This window comes from Lepisma saccharinum, chromosome 1 (genome assembly GCF_977018435.1).
Source record: "Lepisma saccharinum chromosome 1, izLepSacc3.1, whole genome shotgun sequence".
Lineage (NCBI taxonomy): Eukaryota > Metazoa > Arthropoda > Insecta > Zygentoma > Lepismatidae > Lepisma > Lepisma saccharinum.
The window spans coordinates 2,805,127-2,824,652 of record NC_139229.1 but is presented as its reverse complement, the minus strand read 5'-3'; the positions used below and the strand labels follow the sequence as shown (position 1 = coordinate 2,824,652).

Here is a 19,526-nt window from a genome sequence, read left to right as displayed (position 1 = left end):
TACCACAATCTGGAAATACAATGGAACCTTGATTTTTATGTTTTTCATGAGACCAAGCTGAAAAAAACTTAAAATGGGGGAAAATATTACATTGGGTTCATCAAGATTGAATGTGTAACTCGAAAAAATATAAAATCAGTTGAATGTGTAACTCGAAAAAATATAAAATCAGGATTTCATTGTATAAACAGGTAAAATTTATGCTTTGAGTATTATATCTAAATAACATAGTTTTTTATAATAAGTAGAGACCGGATGTTTAGGCACTAAAACATATAAAATAGGCAGGCAAATAAGCACTTATAATTTTCAAAATAGGCATTATAATACAAATAGGCAATGAAATTTTACTCAAAATAATGAAGATAGACATACAAAAAGAAATAGGTGTTTAAAAAATATAGAAACATACCTGTACATTCTTTATAATTGCTTAAAATAAACCAGGAGCTCATCATTAGAGACAGCAGTCCAATATTGTACTTAATACATCACTGCAAACAGGAGTCACGTCAGCCCAAGATTTTCCATTGTATAATGGCTACACACAATATAGTCTGACAAAAGAGATTGTTGGCTACTTCCAACCAGTACGCAAATTATTTAAATATACACTTTATCACTGCACACAGGGTTATTCCAGTTAAAAAATTTACATATTCCACACAGCAGTTCAAACTAAGAAACTGTTTAAATGAACTTCAAGTTTGTACTGTACGGTTTCGCAGTCTCTGAATAAGAAGCACTAAAACGGTTGCACTTCACAACAAGGTATTTCTTCAGGTGATCAACCGACAAGTTATGTCTGCGATCAGACAACACATTTTTTAGAATTGAAAAAGATCTTTCAACCTCCACAGATGTTACCGGAGCATACTTAAAGCACACGAGAACATGTGGATCTAACTCAGTTTGTATATTTTCACCTTTCAGAACTTGTTGAATTGCCCTTAATTTGTCCAAGTCCTTATTAGCTGCAATAACTCGCTGACATTTCTCACGAACAGCCTGAACTTTAGCACATGGTACAGCACAAATTTGGTCAACTGCAGAATGAAAACGGTCCATAGAATTGATCAGTGTTTCACTTCTCTCTTCCAGTAATGTTATTGTGTCTGGCAAATTTGAATAATGGGTGGTAATGAATCCTAAGTCGTTTCGCACAACAGAATTTTTCAAAAGACTCTGTGTTACACGAATTGATGTTGCATCATCTTCAGATAGGGAATTAATTACTTCAGCCACCTTCTGATAGTTGGTCGAATAATATACTGCAGCAGATATCCAAGTACCCCATCTAGTTAGTATTGGCTGTGGAGGCAAAGAAAGTTCAGGGGCTGTTTCTTTAAACAAAAGAACCTGGGATGGTGCTTTGAGGAATATTTTCTTAGCATTGGAAATTAAAGAGTCAACTTCGGGAAATGAAACACGAATTTCCTCTGCAACTCGATGGAGAGCATGCGCGAGACATGTTATGTGCAGCATAGCAGGGAAAATAACTTCAAGGGCCATTGCTGCTTTTTCATATATGGCGCTGCATCTGTTACAAACAAAAGCACATCTTCATGCTTAACACCATGTGGCCAAAGCAAATTTAGTGCGGAAGTGAACAACTGAGCCATTGCTGTACTATTAGTTTTTTCCAGTTGCTCACATGCAAGCAGAAATATTTTGGGCTCTACATTGTGTTCCATTGTACCAATTGCAACATTAGCAAGAAACCTTCCCATAGCATCGGTTGTTTCATCAATAGACACCCAAATTTTTTTCCCCCTAACTTCCTCCCTAATTCTTTCAATCACACCCGTGTAACACCCTTCGACGTAATTTTTACGCAGTGTTGACTCATTCGTAGAGGCATTCAAATTTCGTTTTTGACAAAAACACGAAATATGAAATAACATGTTGTAATATTCATTTTTCATGTTTCTGAAAGGTGTGAGGTGCATTTTCCTACCCTATTTTGTCATGAAATAATGTGAAATGAACTGCAAAATGCGAAATATACTCTTAAACACGAAATTTACCATTTATATACCGATGTGACACTTTCTGAAGTCTGAAGTATCCTGTGGGTTATGCAATTCACGGAAAATTGATTAATTCTGCTGTAAATATATGAGAATAAAAAATGGATCCCTTTACACAGGAATAGACTTAATATTCTGGTAACTCAATAAATGTGCTATTATAAGGGATATGTTTATTTTGTGTAAGAAGTGCAGTTTATAAATCAAATTTAGGATTATATTCACAATTTTAAAACCAAAATGTCATTTTATATAGCACTTTTGATGTGATTATTCACCGCTATAACACCGAAATTTTATTTTATTTACCGCTTTTGAACCTGAAATCGACACTGTTTTTGTACCGAAATATTGCTTTTTTATTTACCAAAAATATGTGCCTCTACTCATTCGGTACATGTTCACCTGGGTACTTCGATAGGAATCCCCTTAAAGAGGCATTCTGCAATTTCCACAAAGGAATGTCTGCCTCTATGAATGCCTTACACAAATCTGCAGAAAACTGAGACTGCCTAGGAGAAATAGCATATGATGTAATTAGTGACGGTTTTACCTTGCATGACTTTTGCTTCTCAATAGAAACCGATTTGTGTTTAACAGTTTGTAAGTGTTGCGTAATGTAATATTTTTTCGTGCAATTCACAGACTTTTCACATAACTTACAATATAACACCGATCCATCAGTTGTAAACACACTGGTCCCGAATTATCAATTTGGTTCTCAGAGAAGATGCTTCCTTGGGTATTTCTGTGAGTAAAAAGCACAAATACACACAAAATTTCCACCACAAACCACGAGAGAGAAAACTACAATGATTCTTTGAAGAGCTTTCTCCAGACACGTGCACCTGTGGAATGCAACTCAGATAGCCAGCCCAGGGAAGTGCAAGGGGCAGAGGCCAATCACCCCCTTGGTGACATTCTTCCAATGAATCGGGGTGGAGCTTGACCTTGAGCAGGCCATTCAGCTTTCTACTGTAAACTGTTATTTTTAAATTTCTTCGAAGCATCGGAAACTAATTCTGGGAACAGGAAATTGTATGCACAGTTCAGTCATGTCCCAATTTTTTTTAAAAAAATGCCTAAAAAGGCAATATCTGGCATTTATGAAATAATATAGGCAGGCAAAATAGGCAAAATTAAATTGCCTTTAAATGAAGCTAATCCCTCCCCCCTGGCCCTCGCAACATTTGTTTTCATCGTATCTCTAACAGGAAAGAATAGGCATTTTGCCTAACATCCGGTCTCTAATAATAAGACTACTCATTGGTATGGTTTGATTACATGCATTTTTATTAAGGAGTTTTTTTGCACTACAATATTGCAAATTAATATCATATCTTTAAAACTTTATTGTTGATACATAATTGGCTTTCATACAATAGTACCAAGCTTCATGCAGGTGAGTGGTGTTCAGAAGATTTCAGTGTTTTTCGTAAGACAAAGAGTGACAATTTCACACCATGTTTGCATTTATTTCAAAATTGTCGTAACGTTCACTGCTACTGAAAATGAGAAAATATTCTACAAGAGGGTAGGACTAAAAAAAAATATGATGAGTATTTACAGAATCCCATGTATTACTTATGAACAAACAACTTCAACTTACAGCTAATTGAATGGTATTTACTTTTCAAAATGCAAACAAAATCTTCAAACTGTTCTCTTTCCATTTATGTTGTTTTGCTACACCATGGGACCTTTGATATCCCCAAGAGTAAAATAATACTCCCTCCCCTCCTACAAACATCCTGCAGGGATCACGCCTGGCTGGAAATTTGACCAATTTACTGTGTGGGGAAACCACTAAGCTGTTGTTTTTTTTGTCCAAACTGGTGGCATTTTAGTTGATATCCACAGATTTGCTCATAGATGAATGTCTCCATCACATGGTTAAAACCATGTGGATTTAACAGCATTTTCTGTTGTGTTGGTGTTCTAGCTTGCTGTGCTCTGTTTTTCTTACCAAACATTACATAGGTTTCTTCTATAGATGCTATGTCCTTCTTTACTTCCAGAAGATTTTTTTAATCGTCCTCCTCCCGATGAAGACGAGTCGGATTTTTGTAGTCCAAATACTGTATATAGTAGTGATAGTGATATTGAAATTCTGGACATGGGGGAGCAGTCAACATTCAAGACAAGTTCATCCAAATCTGGTAAGTATCATTGCTGAACATTAATAGAATATAAGAAGGATGTTTAAGTGAATAAATTTCCATAAAGTTTGTGGAACTCGCTACTATTCTAGGCACTGTTGCTGCTGTATTTAAATCAAAGTGGCTTCATGGTAGTTGTAGCCAAATATTTTCACACAATATGGTTTATAGTGTGTTACCTACAATATTTGTATGCACTCAGCAGTTTCCTGTGATCTTAACAGAACGTACTGCTAATAAAAAATGTTAATGTTTAAAATATTTTGTAGAATCCAATGAAAGTACTGGCAGTGCTTTTGAATAACTGTGAATATGGTCATAATCGTTTGGCTATGTTGGATGTTTGGAACTGTGGCACCTTAAAAATTTGTTATCTACGAGGAATAGTCAGATAAAAGTTTCCCTAGTCTGCCATCTGCAGAGAATTTTGTTCTGGAGAAAGAACATGACATGAGCAGAAAGAGGCATCATCACTATTTTTCCACATGGTCCCCAGCTATATTCAGGCACTTGTTGTACGGCTTCGCAAGTTTCAACAAATCCTGTTTGTAAAACTGCATGTTCTGTTTACGAATGAAGTTGCATATGTAATGGACAATCAATCGCCTGCTCCCTTGAACCAGCTCATCAACTCATCTGATGATGTTCTCTCTAGTGGCTGCCCAGGTCTTGCATCATCCATCACACTTTCCCGACCGTCTCAAAACTGCTGACACCATCACCACACCGTTTGCTTTGACATTACGTGAGGCCCCATACACTTCCACCAGCCGGTTATGAATTTCCATACCAGAAGTCCCACATGCCCATTAGTAGCGAACAATCTCACACTTCAACCCTTGTCCACGATTGCAACACACCTCTGTTCTCCATGCTGGCCGCTCACACACTCCTCAACTCTTCTGGTCTTCACCACAGCAGTATGCTGGTGCCCTCTGCAATGAAAAGGCCGTGCGTCAGACAACAAAAGAATGATAATAAGTATAACCACAACATATTATCAACCCAAAATCTCACGCTTTCTGGAAATACACATATCGTCGGTCCAATAACATAACGACGTATCTCATTTTTTTGCGAAATTGAGTTACTAACATCGTTGTGATCATACCGGTGCCCTGCATCACCTGGCAAATCGGCGTAACTCAAATCCAATTAATAAGGAAGTAATGAATATTTTTTTGATTTTGCGTATCTCAATTTGTTAAAAAATTTGGTATGACATAGCAGTGTATCTTGACTTCCGTCGTTATGTCAGATAAAGTAAATCCTAAACTGTTTCGCAAGTTGGCGTATATCTTTTTGCTTACAGCAGATAAATGCAACAATCGGGTCCAAAGAGGAAAATAAAGCAATGCAGAAATGTATATTTCAGTGTTTGCAAATCAGCGGTCACAATCTTAACAAAAGCGAAACGGTCTAACACAGGATTGTTCAACTACAGGGAAGGTTGTTAGGAAAAGAAGATTGCTGAAACCCCCCTGCACAGGCTTCACCCACAAAGGAAGAAAATGTTATGTATGGAAGAACAATGAGAAATCACGAATAATTATTTTAAATTGATTTTTCGATCTTGGAAACTGTCAACGTCAAAGGGAGTGGCACTCCACATTAATGTAGAAGATTCGAGACAAAAAAACACAAAACAAGCATCGAGACGTACAAAAACACAATTTTACTATATTTCCCTTATCTTTCCCTGGATGGCACAAGGCTGAAGGTTTGCAAGAAGATGTTTTTGAAAATTCTTGGCATTTGCGAACGATTTATACGTACGACAGTGAACAACATTCAAGAAACAGGCATATTACTAACTGAAAAACGAGGTGGAAGATACAAACATTTGAAAGAAAATGACGAGAGGAAACAGAGTATAGTAGAAGATCACATAAATTGCTTTCCACGAATGGAGTCTCACTATTGTAGAAAATATTCAACAAGGAGTATCTGCATTCTGATTTAACTGTAAAGAAGATGTGTGAGATGTACAAGGAAGAGATTGACACAACATGTCAAGCATCTTTGCAAACATACACAAATGTTTTCAAGGGTATGAATCTTGCATTTCATCAACCCAAAAAAGATCAGTGTGGATTATGCATTACATACAATGCGGGATCTGATGAAGATAAAATGAAGCTAGAAGATAAATTTAAGCAGCACGTTGCAGAGAAAAGTAAAGTGAGAGAATTGAAAGCAATAAATAAGACTACAGTTACCTGTTCTGCTTTTTTTGATCTGCAACAAGTTATTCACTTGCCTATGTCGAACCACTCATCCGTGTTCTACAACAGACGTCTGGCTAACTACAACTTCACTGTCTATGAACTGAACACGAAAAATTGTCATTGTTTCTTGTGGCATGAAGGAATCGGCAAGCGTGGATCATGTGAAATAGCAACATGTCTTTACCAGTATCTAATGAAAGTGGACCAAGAAAAGAATAATACAGTTCACTTATATGTTGACAGTTGTGTTGGCCAAAACAGGAATAGGATTGTGGGGTCTGCGCTTATGCATGTAATGCTCAAAGCAGAGAATATAAAATAAATTGTGCTCAGATTTTTTGAGCCTCATCATGGGCAAAACGAGGGAGAGACTGCGCACAGTGCAATCTCCAGATCGTTACGGAAAGTTGGAGAGATATTTGTCCCCTCTCAGCTTGTACCCATCATAAAACTAGCCCGAAGAAACCATCCTTACATCGTGCACACAATGCAGAATGAAGATTTTCTGAATTTTAAGGCAATTGCTGAAGATCTGAGGCTTTTCCAGCTTAAGAAGACCAATGATGGTATTAAGTTCAGTTGGAAAAATATTCGTGAACTACGATTGCAGAGCAATAAGCCAGATACTATCTACATAAAAACAAGTTTACTGCAAGAGAATCCTGCAAAAATTGTAGTGAAGAGATGTAATACTAAAGATATAGCTGCGAGAATGCCACCTCCATTGAACAAAGAATCTGTGAAAATAGCGCAAGAGAAATTTGCAAATTTATTGTCAATGTGTGAAGGTCCTTTTCCCGTTGTTCTAGACAGTGACTGCAAAAACTTTTACGCAAATTTGAATCACTGAATCTGTTCTCCACTCTATTCCACAAAAATGTTTTATTGATGTTTATGTAATGTAGCCAAATTATAACTACATATATGCATGTATAGCTTTTTAATTGTACTTGTAGTGAAGAGTTTTGTAATTTGTATACGTACTTAAAAGCATGTAAATCTAAAGAACTTCAAAATAAAAATTACCATTCACATTGAAAAAAAAAGCATCATGAACAATACAATCATAAATATTATATAGTTTTGCTCACATTTTGACTAAAAAAGAAGATTTCTCAAATCATGAAGCTGTAACTTGATACTAATTTGCATGGCGTATCTCAAAGATATTTCTGTGTGAGTAATTATTTTGATCTGACATACCGACGTATGTCAAGAAATTATGAAATTTCAAGCACGTAACGCAACACATGTAACATTCAACCACATTATTTTACAGCAGAAACATAATACAATTTAATGACAAAACAAAATTTGTTATGGGGTAAATAGTTTTCTCACAAACATGTATGAAAGTGTGTGTGAAAACGTTTTTTGCTTCTCCTGAAAAGTTGGAAAAAATGAGATAGGTCGTTATGTCATTGGACCTACGATATGGGAAACTTATTTTCCGACTATTACTAGTAGCATAAGACCATGGCAAATTGCATATTTAGAGAAAGCTATTCTACCAAGGAAAAAAAATGTAAAAATAAGATAAAAATGCAAGATTTATAAGATTACAACAATTTTTCATTCAGGTGATGAAAATTTGTCTTATTACAAATAAATTTTCATGCACATTCTTAGTACTAAACTGATTCCCCTCAATTGAATCATATCTTCATGTAAATAAACTTCATTTCAAATATCTCCTACCTCCTCCTCCTACATCTGTTTTTAACTACATTTTATCCTCGACAATGCCAGAGAAATGTCAGAACTTAGTTTTATCTTTATGTGTGCTGCATTTCCTTTCATGTTCCTGCTGCCTGACGGATAAGATGTTCAGCATGTGGTGTTAGAAGTTATTTGTGTGCAAATTGTTCAACAAATGGCATACAAGTATTTTGCCTCTTTAAGGTTAGTGCTGAAACTCCACTTTAATATTATGAAGCTGAAAAAATAATTTTAATTTTTGCCACTCTTCCCCCTAAATACATTCTTGGATGTGTGTTTGTAATTCTGATTTTAATACATGAAAGGCATTGTACAAGTCTAATATTAATGTCCAGCGCAGTGTAGAAAATCAAGTAATTTCTTGTTAAATTTTCTTGCAGATCATAGAGGAAGGAGGCAGCGAACCAAGGAATGCCCAAGCTGTGAGGGAACTGGAATGACAATTATACTACAGTCGGTTGGAAGGCACATGCGGAAGAGAGTTCAGGTCGTTTGCACCGAGTGCAGTGGCACTGGTAGAGTCGTTAAGGCGGAAGAACATTTCAAACCCAGTCATAGTAAAAAGGTACGTCTTTCTCTTATACTTACAACGAGAGCCTATGGATTGGGCAATTGAGTTCGAGATAGCACTCCTTGTAGTAGTAGGTTAGCCTAAAGGCATTGATATGTCAAGTTTGCTAATGTTGTGAGCCATCTCTTTCTGAGAAAATGTGTTTGATATTAGGTGCATCCAGAAAGTAAGATTCCCACTCGCCCACAGGTGGCAGGCCATGCGTATTGAAACCGGTTTTGCACATGCGTGAGAGGCACATGCCCTGGCTAGTGAATGTCCTACGCCTCCCGAAAGTCCTCAGTTGCATCGCCGCAGCGATGAAACATGGCGGCTCTTATTCCATCTCCCGCCGGGTGCGAGGTTTGTTCGGTGATCAAGTTCTTGAAGGCACAAAACATACAGCCGATCGAAATTCATCATCAGCTGTGCCAGGTGTATGGACCAGACGTCATGAGCAAGCAGATGGTGCGTCGTTGGTGCAGGACATTTACTGAAGGCTGGCAAAATGTGCATGACGACGAGCGCATATTGGAGGATTGTCGCGTCATAATCACGGAACTCAGCAGATTTTTCGGTCGTTGTTGCAGGACATTGTTACCAAACGCCTCTTGTTCTGGAAATTGTGTGCCAAAACAACTGACACCCGAACACAAAGGAAAATGCTTGGGCACGGCACTGACATTTATGCAGCTTTACCATAATGATGACGATTTTCTCAACCGGATCATCACAGGGGATGAAACGTGGGTTGCATACAGCACTCCAGAAAGCAAGCAGCAGTCCATGCATTGGCGTCACAGTGGATCTCCATGCAGGACGAAGTTCAAACAGACTGTGTTGGCGCGAAAAGTGATGAGCACGGTGTTCTGGGACAGACAAGGCATTCTGCTCATAGAGTTTTTTTTTTTCCCCAGAGGTGAGACTGTGAACACTAACCATTACTGTGAAATACTGGGGACATTGCGACGAGCCATTCAGAATAAGCTGATACGTTCAATATTATTTATTTATTAAATGTATTATTATATTTATTAATAATAATTTAATAATACTCAGCGGTGAACGATGAGACTCGGTGAAGTACACAGACTCCTCTCAGGTACAGGGATAGTGTTAGACAAAGACAATATTCACAGCACAGAGAAATAAAACCACATTGCTGAAGTAGATAAACTAAAAGATTATATCCTTTATTTATGGCAATTATAACTAAAACGCATACTCAATGCGTGGCTATCGGCAAGCCTATGTTCTCATAGACCTAGCTTGTGCCCCGTACTACCACACCAAGATGTATGCACAACACCGAGAAATTCTTTTTAGGTTTAAAAGCTTCGTCGATCCGTGATGAAAGTGTGATATTTCTTACGCGATATCCTCGCTTTTATACTATTTCGAGAACACAGATTAAAGTACAGATGAATCACTCACTATTTACAAAGAGATGCTACTGTATCCTGAGGTAAGTTTTTCACAGTTTAGGTTTTATTTTTATCGAGGAAGGTAAAGAAAAGAAAGCTGTGTGGAAAATAAAACTGAATTCTCTCAATCACTTTGCTTTGTTAGTGTCCTTTGCAGAACAATCTATGTGACAGATGGAAGATTTTACAAGATGATATCTTGAAGTTCATTAGCAAATTGTTATACAATTAACAATTTTTCATATTTTTTAAATGATAGTTTGCAAAATATCAGCTGTCATATTTTTTTAGTTTGATGATAATGACACTATTTACAGTTTACCATGATTAGTTTTCTGTTGTTGATTTAGTGTTTTAAGTCCACTTTATGCACAGTAAGGCTAATCGGGACTGGACCTACAGTTTAAAGTGGGATTTGAACCATCACATGCCTCCACCAAGGATCGAACCTGAGACCCCTTGATTAGAAGGCGACGACGCTACCACTCTGCCATGGGGGAGGCTCCACCATGTTTAGTATTTTGTACATTGTTTTACAGAAGATGTTTGCCATTTTTGACTATAAATATTATTGAATTTTAATTAAGAGAAATTTAAGTGTGTTTACAGTTTATACATTACATACCCCATCAGTACATAAAGGGTCTACCAATTTGAACACCAGAAATTTGAATGAGTGTTATAGCGACACTGACTGGAATGACAAGATGGAACTGTGCCATCTGTGTGCAGTAGTCTGTGGCAAGTTATCATGGAGACATATACAATGCAACAATGCATAGAGATTATTCGAATTTGTTATCAAAATTCGTGTTCAGTTCGACAGACATTTCTTGCATTGAGAGGAATATGGTCAGCATAATAGACCAACAGAACAAACAAAACTGTAGGATTTGGGCAGATGAAAAATCCTGGATGTGCCCCTTCATCCTAAGAAAGTGACTGTGTGGTGTGGATTTTGTGCCAATGGCGTGATCGGACCTTATTTTTTTGAGGACCATCATGGAAATCACGTGACTGTCAATGGTGTGATACAGGAATATGGTGGTGCAGTTTCTGTGGCCTAAACTGGCAAATCTTGACATCAACAATGTGTGTTTCCAACAGGATGGTGCAACTTGCCACACAGCTCGCCAAACAATTGAATTATTGCAGGAAAAGTTCCCCGGATGAGTTCTGTCCAGAAAGGGTGATGTGAACTGGCCACCAGGATCATGTGTCCTAACACCCATCTCCCCTCCTGGATTATTTCCTATGGGGTTATGTCAAATCTAAGGGCTATGAGACTAAGCCACGCACAGTTTCGTGACCTGAAACGGAACATCGAACGAACCATTGAGGCTGTACCGCTCAATATGTGTGCAGCTGTGCTGGATAATTGGACATTCAGAATCCATTCCACCCACCGAAACAGAGAAGGACATTTGAACGACAAATTGTTCAAAACATAATGCCATTGTTTGCTCTCAAAATAAAAAAAATATATATGTCAATATCACTTGTGGTTTTCATTATATCTAATTTTAAAGATCTGACGTTCAAATTGGTAGACCCTATATATTTTGTTTCCTTTCTTTTCCTTTCTTAGAACCTAATAAATGATTATGAGATTAATGTATTTTCACAAAAAGTGATTCTGATACCTACAAAATCCTTATGTACATTGATCTATAAATAATTTATTGAAATGAATCCACCTTTCTCATAACATTCATAAAATTACCCCGATGTGCACAACAGGGAAGAGTCCGAGCACAGGGTAGGCTGGTTGCTCAGTTGGTTAGAGCAGTTACTTGAGATACAGAATTCCCAGTTTGTAACCTGCTTGAAACTACAGAGCATTCCCTGACATTCGCTACGAGACTTGGTGGCAAGCGGCCTGGCATCAGCTCCTGTCTTTCCCGGTGAACGAGTCCGTGACAGTCGCACGTTACAGTCTGTTTTTTTCGCTTTCCCTGCCTTTGCTCACTTTCCCTTTCTGTTGACGTTGCAGACTGACGCCAGTATAATCCTCCCTCGGAAGTTGTGTTGTGTCATGTCCGTGTGTTGAAGATTGTGGCTTAAAAAGTTTACATTACAACAAAGGATTTATCTTATCAAGTATTACTTCAGAAAGAGGAATTGTGGAGAAGTGCGACGACGTTTTGCAACGAAATTTCCTGGTGTTCCCCTTCCACATAGAACCACTATATTAAACCTCGTAAAAAAGTTTAGAGTAACAGGGTCAGTTCTGAATAAAAGTGGCAAGAAAAATGGGGGAAATCTAAAAAAATAAAATATACGAAGACAATCTGCACATCATCCGTGAATTAAAAGAAAGTAATGTACGAGAAATCGGGAGAATTACAGTAGACGAACTTGCACGTGTAAATGCCAATTTCCTTCGGAGATGCCAGGAATGTGTTGCAGCAGAGGGATATCATTTTCAACACCTTCTGTAGTCAAGGTTAGTACACAATATGAAAACTGTAATTTTAATAGCAGACTCTAGCGACTGTTGCGGACCCCGTTCACCAGGGAAGACAAGCGCTGATGCCGGGCCGCTTGCCGCCGAGTCTCAGCGAATGTCAGGGAATGCTCTGTACAATTCCACACATTGTAGTGTTTTCATTTTGTACACACTATTTTTCAGAGCCAAGCAAATCTAAGAATTTCCTTCTTTTCATTACAGAGTAGACCGAAAAGTACTACGAGACGAAAGGAATTTAAAGAAGAGACCTCAAGGCATAGGAAGCAACAGGAAAGGAAAAACAAGAAACCAAGGAAAAAATCCAAGAAAAGTGCACCAAAAGTACCTAACAATCTGCACATAATTTCAGACGAGTAAGTTCAAAATAAACTCATTTCCTTTTGTTTTCATACTTTAAATATCCATATCATGCAATTTATGTACAATGCTACAAGAATAATGTTAGAAATCCATTTTTGGCAATTAAATAGTAGTAATGAATTTTTTTATGGGTGTATAGCATGCATAGCCATAGACAGGAAAAGTTTTCAGGGAGGTTCATTCATAATTGTTCTCGTGGGTGTTGCTAGAATTTTTTTAGGAGGGGTCAGGTCATTGATAAAATTTGAAAAATAGAAATAATAAAAGTCATAAGAGAAATTCCAGTCTAAACCAGAAACAGCGCTGGAAACAGGATGGCTGAAGTGAAAATGAGGGGTTGGGGTGGGCTCCAATTCCGGGAATAAAACTTATTTTGCACTAGTTTCAGGAATTGCGGATATTTGAAAATTCTAGCTTGATCGTCTCAGTATTGTCCCCAGTTGTATGCTTTGAATATTTTTTTGTTTAAATGAATTACTGATGTTGGTCTTTGAACTACCATTAATCTGATATGGTCAAAGTTCCATGGTGGGGTGGGGTTGGAATGCAAGCCATTCAGCGGTCTTCCTCCACCAGAAATCGACACTCGGGACACTTTGATTACTCTATGCCATAACACACATACATGCCTGGATGCTGAGGTGGTTTTTATTTATATTTTTATGATGTCTGCCCAGTTGAGATGCACATCGTACTATATCTTGTTATTGTGACATGGGAACATGAATAAATTATCCTGAACATTGTTTTTTCTAGCTCAGATGACAGTGATGTAATTCATGAACCAACTGGTGATGAATATGAAAGTGACGATGTTGAAGAAGTAGAAGGTGAGTGTTTTCATTGCAGTTGTCTTTGTACGTATACTCAGCACTTCCTAATGGAGAAGTACTCAAATAACCTTATACTGCAGACCCAGTTACCATGGTGCCGGAAAATTTTCACCTAGTGCCTGAATTTTTTAAAAATAAATTTTTGAGTTCACTTATGGAAATGTTCATTACCTTTTTTTTTAATTACGGGTGCAATATGTGTTTTTGAATGTCTGTGTTTTCAGTATCAGTGTATTATTAAATCAGAATAATAACCATGCCATTATAATTTTTTTTCACTGTTGGTAGCCAAATTGTAAAATCTGCCGCAATATCATAGAGTCGGCCACATATTAGAATCTATTGCAGTTATTCATGCTGTTACCAATTGAGCCTTTTTTTAGGAAGGTCACATAAGGTCCAATCTTATGTTAATTGATAAATTAAATGTTTTAACATCACATTTCAAAATGTGTAGCTTTAACTTTTGTAGCCCATATTTGGGAAAGGAGGAAAAATCATGCTCCTGAGAAAAAAAGGGACTGGTGCCTGAATTACCGTATTTACTCATGTATAATGCGCACTTTTTTCTACAATTTTTGCACCCAAAAACTGTGGTGCGTATTATGCACAGAATACTTTTTCATGTTTACAGAACCCTATCATGTTATATATCGTTGTAAAGCTTGAATTCTGTAGTTTCTGAATATGGGAATAGTATTCCATTCACGATGGTGACACTAATGTGCAGTGTAGTTGAAATAATCTTATCACAAAATGAAGGAATGATTTTTGTGGTACTTTGGATGAAAAAAAGATAAGGAGAAAGAAGATAATAATTAAAATGTATTACGGGCCAAATAATATGACATATATGGAGTGTGTAAATGCCTTAATGAAAGAAATCTTGTTCTGCTAACTGCTAGTTTGAGGGTACTGATTGGGCCTCTTATAAATGTTACATTAGTCATGGAAAAAGTATACATTTTGAAGTGTTTTTTTAGAAAAAGTAAAGAGAAAATGAGCAAAACCATGCATAAAAGTTTAAAGGCCATTTTCCACGATTTTTCACTTTGTAATGTAATGTTCTGCAACACAAGAAAAACAGTGCTGTTCTGGCAGCATTTGAGCATGCACCTCCCATCATCACATGGGATGTGTATCAAATGTATTTGTTTGGTGAGAAGTAACAGAAAATAACTTCCCGTGTACTGCAAATCCATAATGTAATTTTGATCTCCCTATGTACTTTTACAGTATAAATATAATGGGTAAAGAGTGAAAGCTTTGGGATGCTAACCACAGTTGAGGGAGAGGGGGAGGTGGCATGAGCTGGAGACATTGTTTGCACAAGAGGATCTTCTCCTCTTGGTCCACATAGCAACAGGTGACTCATTGAATAGGTATGATGTCACTAGCTCATGATTGGCATAGCAAGGCTGTATGACCTACAACTAAGAAAGCCATTTCTTGAACCTGGACTATACTGCGCAATATACACAAGATAAAATTTTAGTCACTTTGCTCCATCAAAAACCAGGGTGCGCATTATACACGCGTAAATACGGTATTTTCAGTTTTTTCCACTCTGCTTTAGTAGCACCAACATTGTTACAAAAGTGGGAGAAAAGTAATTTATTATTATCACTTTTGGAAATTATTATTATTAATTACGGATCGGGAATGGAGATGTATGGTGTAGATGAAGCCAAGTCTGAAAGTTACTGTGTGGGCTTTATCCAGGCCAGGGGTGCGTGGTTGCACTCGTGGCTGATACGTAGGCCTCCTCTCATCTTTTTTCATACTGCCGTGTTGGTGGATTTGGGCAAGGGATGAATGATCGCTTCCTGGAAGCATTGAAAGGAGTACAGTTGAACCTGAGTTATACGTATGTCAAGGTGAGAAGAAAATAATACATATAACTGAGAATTAATTACAAATCAGAATTAGGTACCATGTGAAAATACTGTGGTAGCTCAGTCGTTAGGGCATCTGACTACCATGTGAGAGACCCGGGTTCGGTCCCTGGCAGGGGAGAACCGGGACTTTTTCAACCTGTTCAAGCAGCTTCTGTGCCTACCCAGCATCGTATAAAGTGTGTACCTGGACGAAACTCTGGGGGGTAAAGTCAGCCAGGGGCATGGTGCTGATCACATCACCCCCAGCTCGGCCAAGATCAAGAAAGTGTGGGGCCCTAACCCAACACCCCCTATACGCCTTCATGGCATGGTGCAAAGCACAGGGGAGCACTTTCCTTTTTTTTACTATACAGGTTATTTCTGTCATTAAATGGTAAATTAACGGCTGAAAGTTTAATTCTTAAACAAATAAGAACCGCTTTTTTCAAATCTGCATATCTTTCCTCTTGTTGACGACTGCATTTTATTGATTTACTGCCCAATTTTAAAAATCCATCTAAAGTAGCATTTATTTTACTAATCACTGTGCGAAGCATGGTATAAGCGATGCACCTAAATCTTCAGCTCTGTATTTCAGTTTTAGTTTTATGTGGATTAGCGTTCAATTCCCGCATAAATTTTACTTTCTGCTCAAGCTGTAACTTTCCTCTTTCTGTTCTCCATGGCCGACCTAGTAGCAACTGAAAACATTTACTGTTTATATTATGGAACATGTCAGATATCGGCATCTTTTTAACATGTGTATTTTTGTATCGCAATTACGTACAAAAGAAATTGTAATGACGAGAAATATATACTCCTTTGACATTGTTGGTTACGTACAAATCAATTGTATTTTATGAAAATTAGTATACATAACATTATGCATAAATGAGGTTTAATTAACACGTTTTTAAATTATATTTTGCCGGGACCTACAGTAATTTACATATAAAACAGAATTACACAGGACTGAGTTACGTATAAAGCAGTTTCAACTGTATTGGAATTGTTCGTCCCGACAGTGAATTCCAAGTTTTGCGTGGAGGAGCATTGGTTATTGTTCCTGACATTGAAGGCAGTGGATGTTTCCTCCAGGTAAAAGCCATCATGAGGTTTGAGCTGGTTCCTTTTGGGTGGAGGGTAAATTTGTCTGTGGCAGTATGAATCTGGAGAGTAGGGGAGGTGATAAGAATGGGACAGATTTTTGCATCAGACATTTGCGTTTGCGAACAGTGACTGTTCCTACTCATTTTATTTATATGTATATATTGTGTATTTCAGATGACGAAATTGAAATAGTAGATGATGATGAGGAGGAGGACGGAGGAAGTCTTGAAGATTTGGTGTTTGATTCCAACCATAAAAAACCTAGGTATCAGGAGGTGAGTGTTGAATAACAAGTAATTTTCACAGTTCACTTTCCAGCGGTCATATTTATTAAGTTTAATAGTTCTCTAAATATTAGTGACAATGTTTCTATATTAATTAGCATGCAATGTTAATTGGTAGAGGCACATATTTTTGGTAAATAAAGAAGCAAAATTTCAGTACAGAAACAGAGTCAATTTTGGATTCAAAGACAGGAAATAAAATAAAATTTTGGTGTTATAGCCGTGAAAAATTGAATCAAAAAGCAGTATATAAAATTACATTTTGGTTTTAAAGTTGTGAATATAATCCTAAATTTGATTTAAAAACTGTACTTATTACACAAAATAAACATATCCTGTCTAATAGCATGTAGATATCAGGGTATTAAGATTATTCCTATATAAAGGGGTCCATTTTTGCTTCTCCAATATTTACAGCAGAACTAATCAATTTTCCTTTAATTGCATAACTCGCAGTATAATTCAAACTTCAGACAGTGTCGCATCATTTCATAATAAAACAGGGCAGGAAAATGCACCTGACACCTTTCAGAAACATGAAAAGTTGACCATTTCGTGTTTTTGTCAAAAACGAAAGATGCATATGCCTCTATAAATTGGGCATTATCCAGTGTAATTTCAAGATAGCACCTCTCCTCTCGTTTTCTGGTGATATTTCTTTTGACGGTGGGCCTCCCCGATGGCGCAGTGGTAGCGTTGTCACCTTGTAATCAAGGAGTCCCGGGTTCAATACCCTGTGGAGGCACAGTGGTTCGGATCCTACTTTAAACTGTAGGTCCAGTCCTGATTAGCCTTACTGTGCATAAAGTGGACTTAAAACACCAACTCAACTCAACTCTTTTGACGGTGGTGGGGATCTAACCTACGACAGACCATGGAGTAGTTAGTTGAGAGCAACATATTTGTAGTAAAAGTCACAGGCCTGTTATAGGTTTGATTGCATTGCATCCTAATTGATTAAGTTTATAAATAGTATTTCTAAATTCAGCTTCTTGAAAAGTTGTTAAAGTTAAGTTCATCCAGTGTTCAGTACCAGGTCCTACAAATTAAATTACAAAAACAAGCTCTGGCTTTACTGAACATTTCACTACATAGATGTCCATGGTAAATGTTCATTCGGACATTAAGTTGCTTCTGACTGACTACCATTAGACTGAGGCAACTAGTGTCATCGAATAGCTTATTGCTACATATAGGATTTTATTGCTAACCCAGAGGCTTTTGTAATAGCTCAGTTGGTTTAGTCGAAGACCCAACTTGAAATCTGGTCATTAAAAATATCCCAATTTAATATTATTCGTGAGTTGTATAAATGAAAAACTTGCCATTTGTATTTTCATTCTAAGCTACCAAGCTATTATTGCAACTAAGATGCTTCTTTGTGTATATTATGTGAATTCCAGATATAATACTGTGTAAACATTTGCCACCTTTTTAACACTAGTTCCATCTCTGTGCTGCTGTGGAAGTACCGAAATAGTTATTGGAAATACCTTGTAATCATTAATGGCAAAATTAAAACCGAATTCCTTGTCAACCAATTTCATCTACGGGTACCTGCACGGCCATCCTGGAAAACAAAGCTTTTTCACATTCTCACTACAAGGCTCTCTCTCCTACAGCGGTCTCTTTACTATAGGCTCCTCCACTTATATAATAACATGCCTGCCTGTAAATGTTGATATTTTCTTGTCAGAACACAGTTTCCGACAATCACCAAGAATGCACATGTAACAATTTGTTTTGTTTTTTTCGTCTGCCATCTTGTATTATCTTGTTTTTTTGTTTTAATTTGTATTTTTTTTCTTGTTGCTACAGTTTCAGTATAAAATGGTGCTGTATCTGAAACTTTGAGTAAATAAATAAAAAGGCCTCCTCAATGGTGTAGTGGTAACGTTGTTGCCTTACAATCAAAGGGTCCTGTGTTCCATACCTGGTGAAGGCACATAGTGGTCCAGATCCCACTTAAAACACAAACTCAAATCTCATAATTTTTTTTTATATATATTCTCTATACTTTATCCCGGGAATCTCTTGAACAAGGCTGCACATAACAGTAGATAGGGGGACAAAGCAAGTGGGCGGAGTGAAGCCGTACATGTAAAGGCTGGTAACTGCAGCCGTTTTTTCCTCCCTTCACTCAATCCTCTTCGCTTGCTCCTGAGATTCTTTAAACATAGTATAGAAAATCTAATTTCTGATAACTAGTCAGTTTAATACAGGGTGTCCCACGAACGGCGCAACTGGGAATTAAGAGTGGCGTTACTTTGTAACCGAAACCTGTACGTACATAAGTCATACACCAAATGTTAGCCCTGTCCAAGTAGATATTTTTAAACATAGAAACAACAAACGGGGTGCAGTGTTGTTCATGCAGTGTTGCCAAATGTAAGTGAAAGTGTAAATTTATTTTTCCACAAAGCATGGAAAATTGCATGTCAAACATTCGTACGGAAATTTGGACGTCAATTTCCACCTTGGG

The 19,526-nt window shown here is 37.3% G+C and overlaps 1 protein-coding gene across 1 annotated transcript in view; it reads left to right on the top strand.

The window, feature by feature from the left end:
- LOC145989416 (uncharacterized) overlaps nt 1-19,526 on the top strand; it is a 45,283-nt gene that overhangs the window by 11,128 nt on the left and 14,629 nt on the right. The window contains exons 5-9 of the mRNA XM_083125038.1: nt 4,049-4,189; nt 8,517-8,701; nt 12,782-12,933; nt 13,697-13,770; nt 16,935-17,035. Of these exons, the coding sequence (XP_082981164.1) occupies nt 4,049-4,189; nt 8,517-8,701; nt 12,782-12,933; nt 13,697-13,770; nt 16,935-17,035 (653 nt within the window). The remainder of the gene's footprint in view (nt 1-4,048; nt 4,190-8,516; nt 8,702-12,781; nt 12,934-13,696; nt 13,771-16,934; nt 17,036-19,526) is intronic.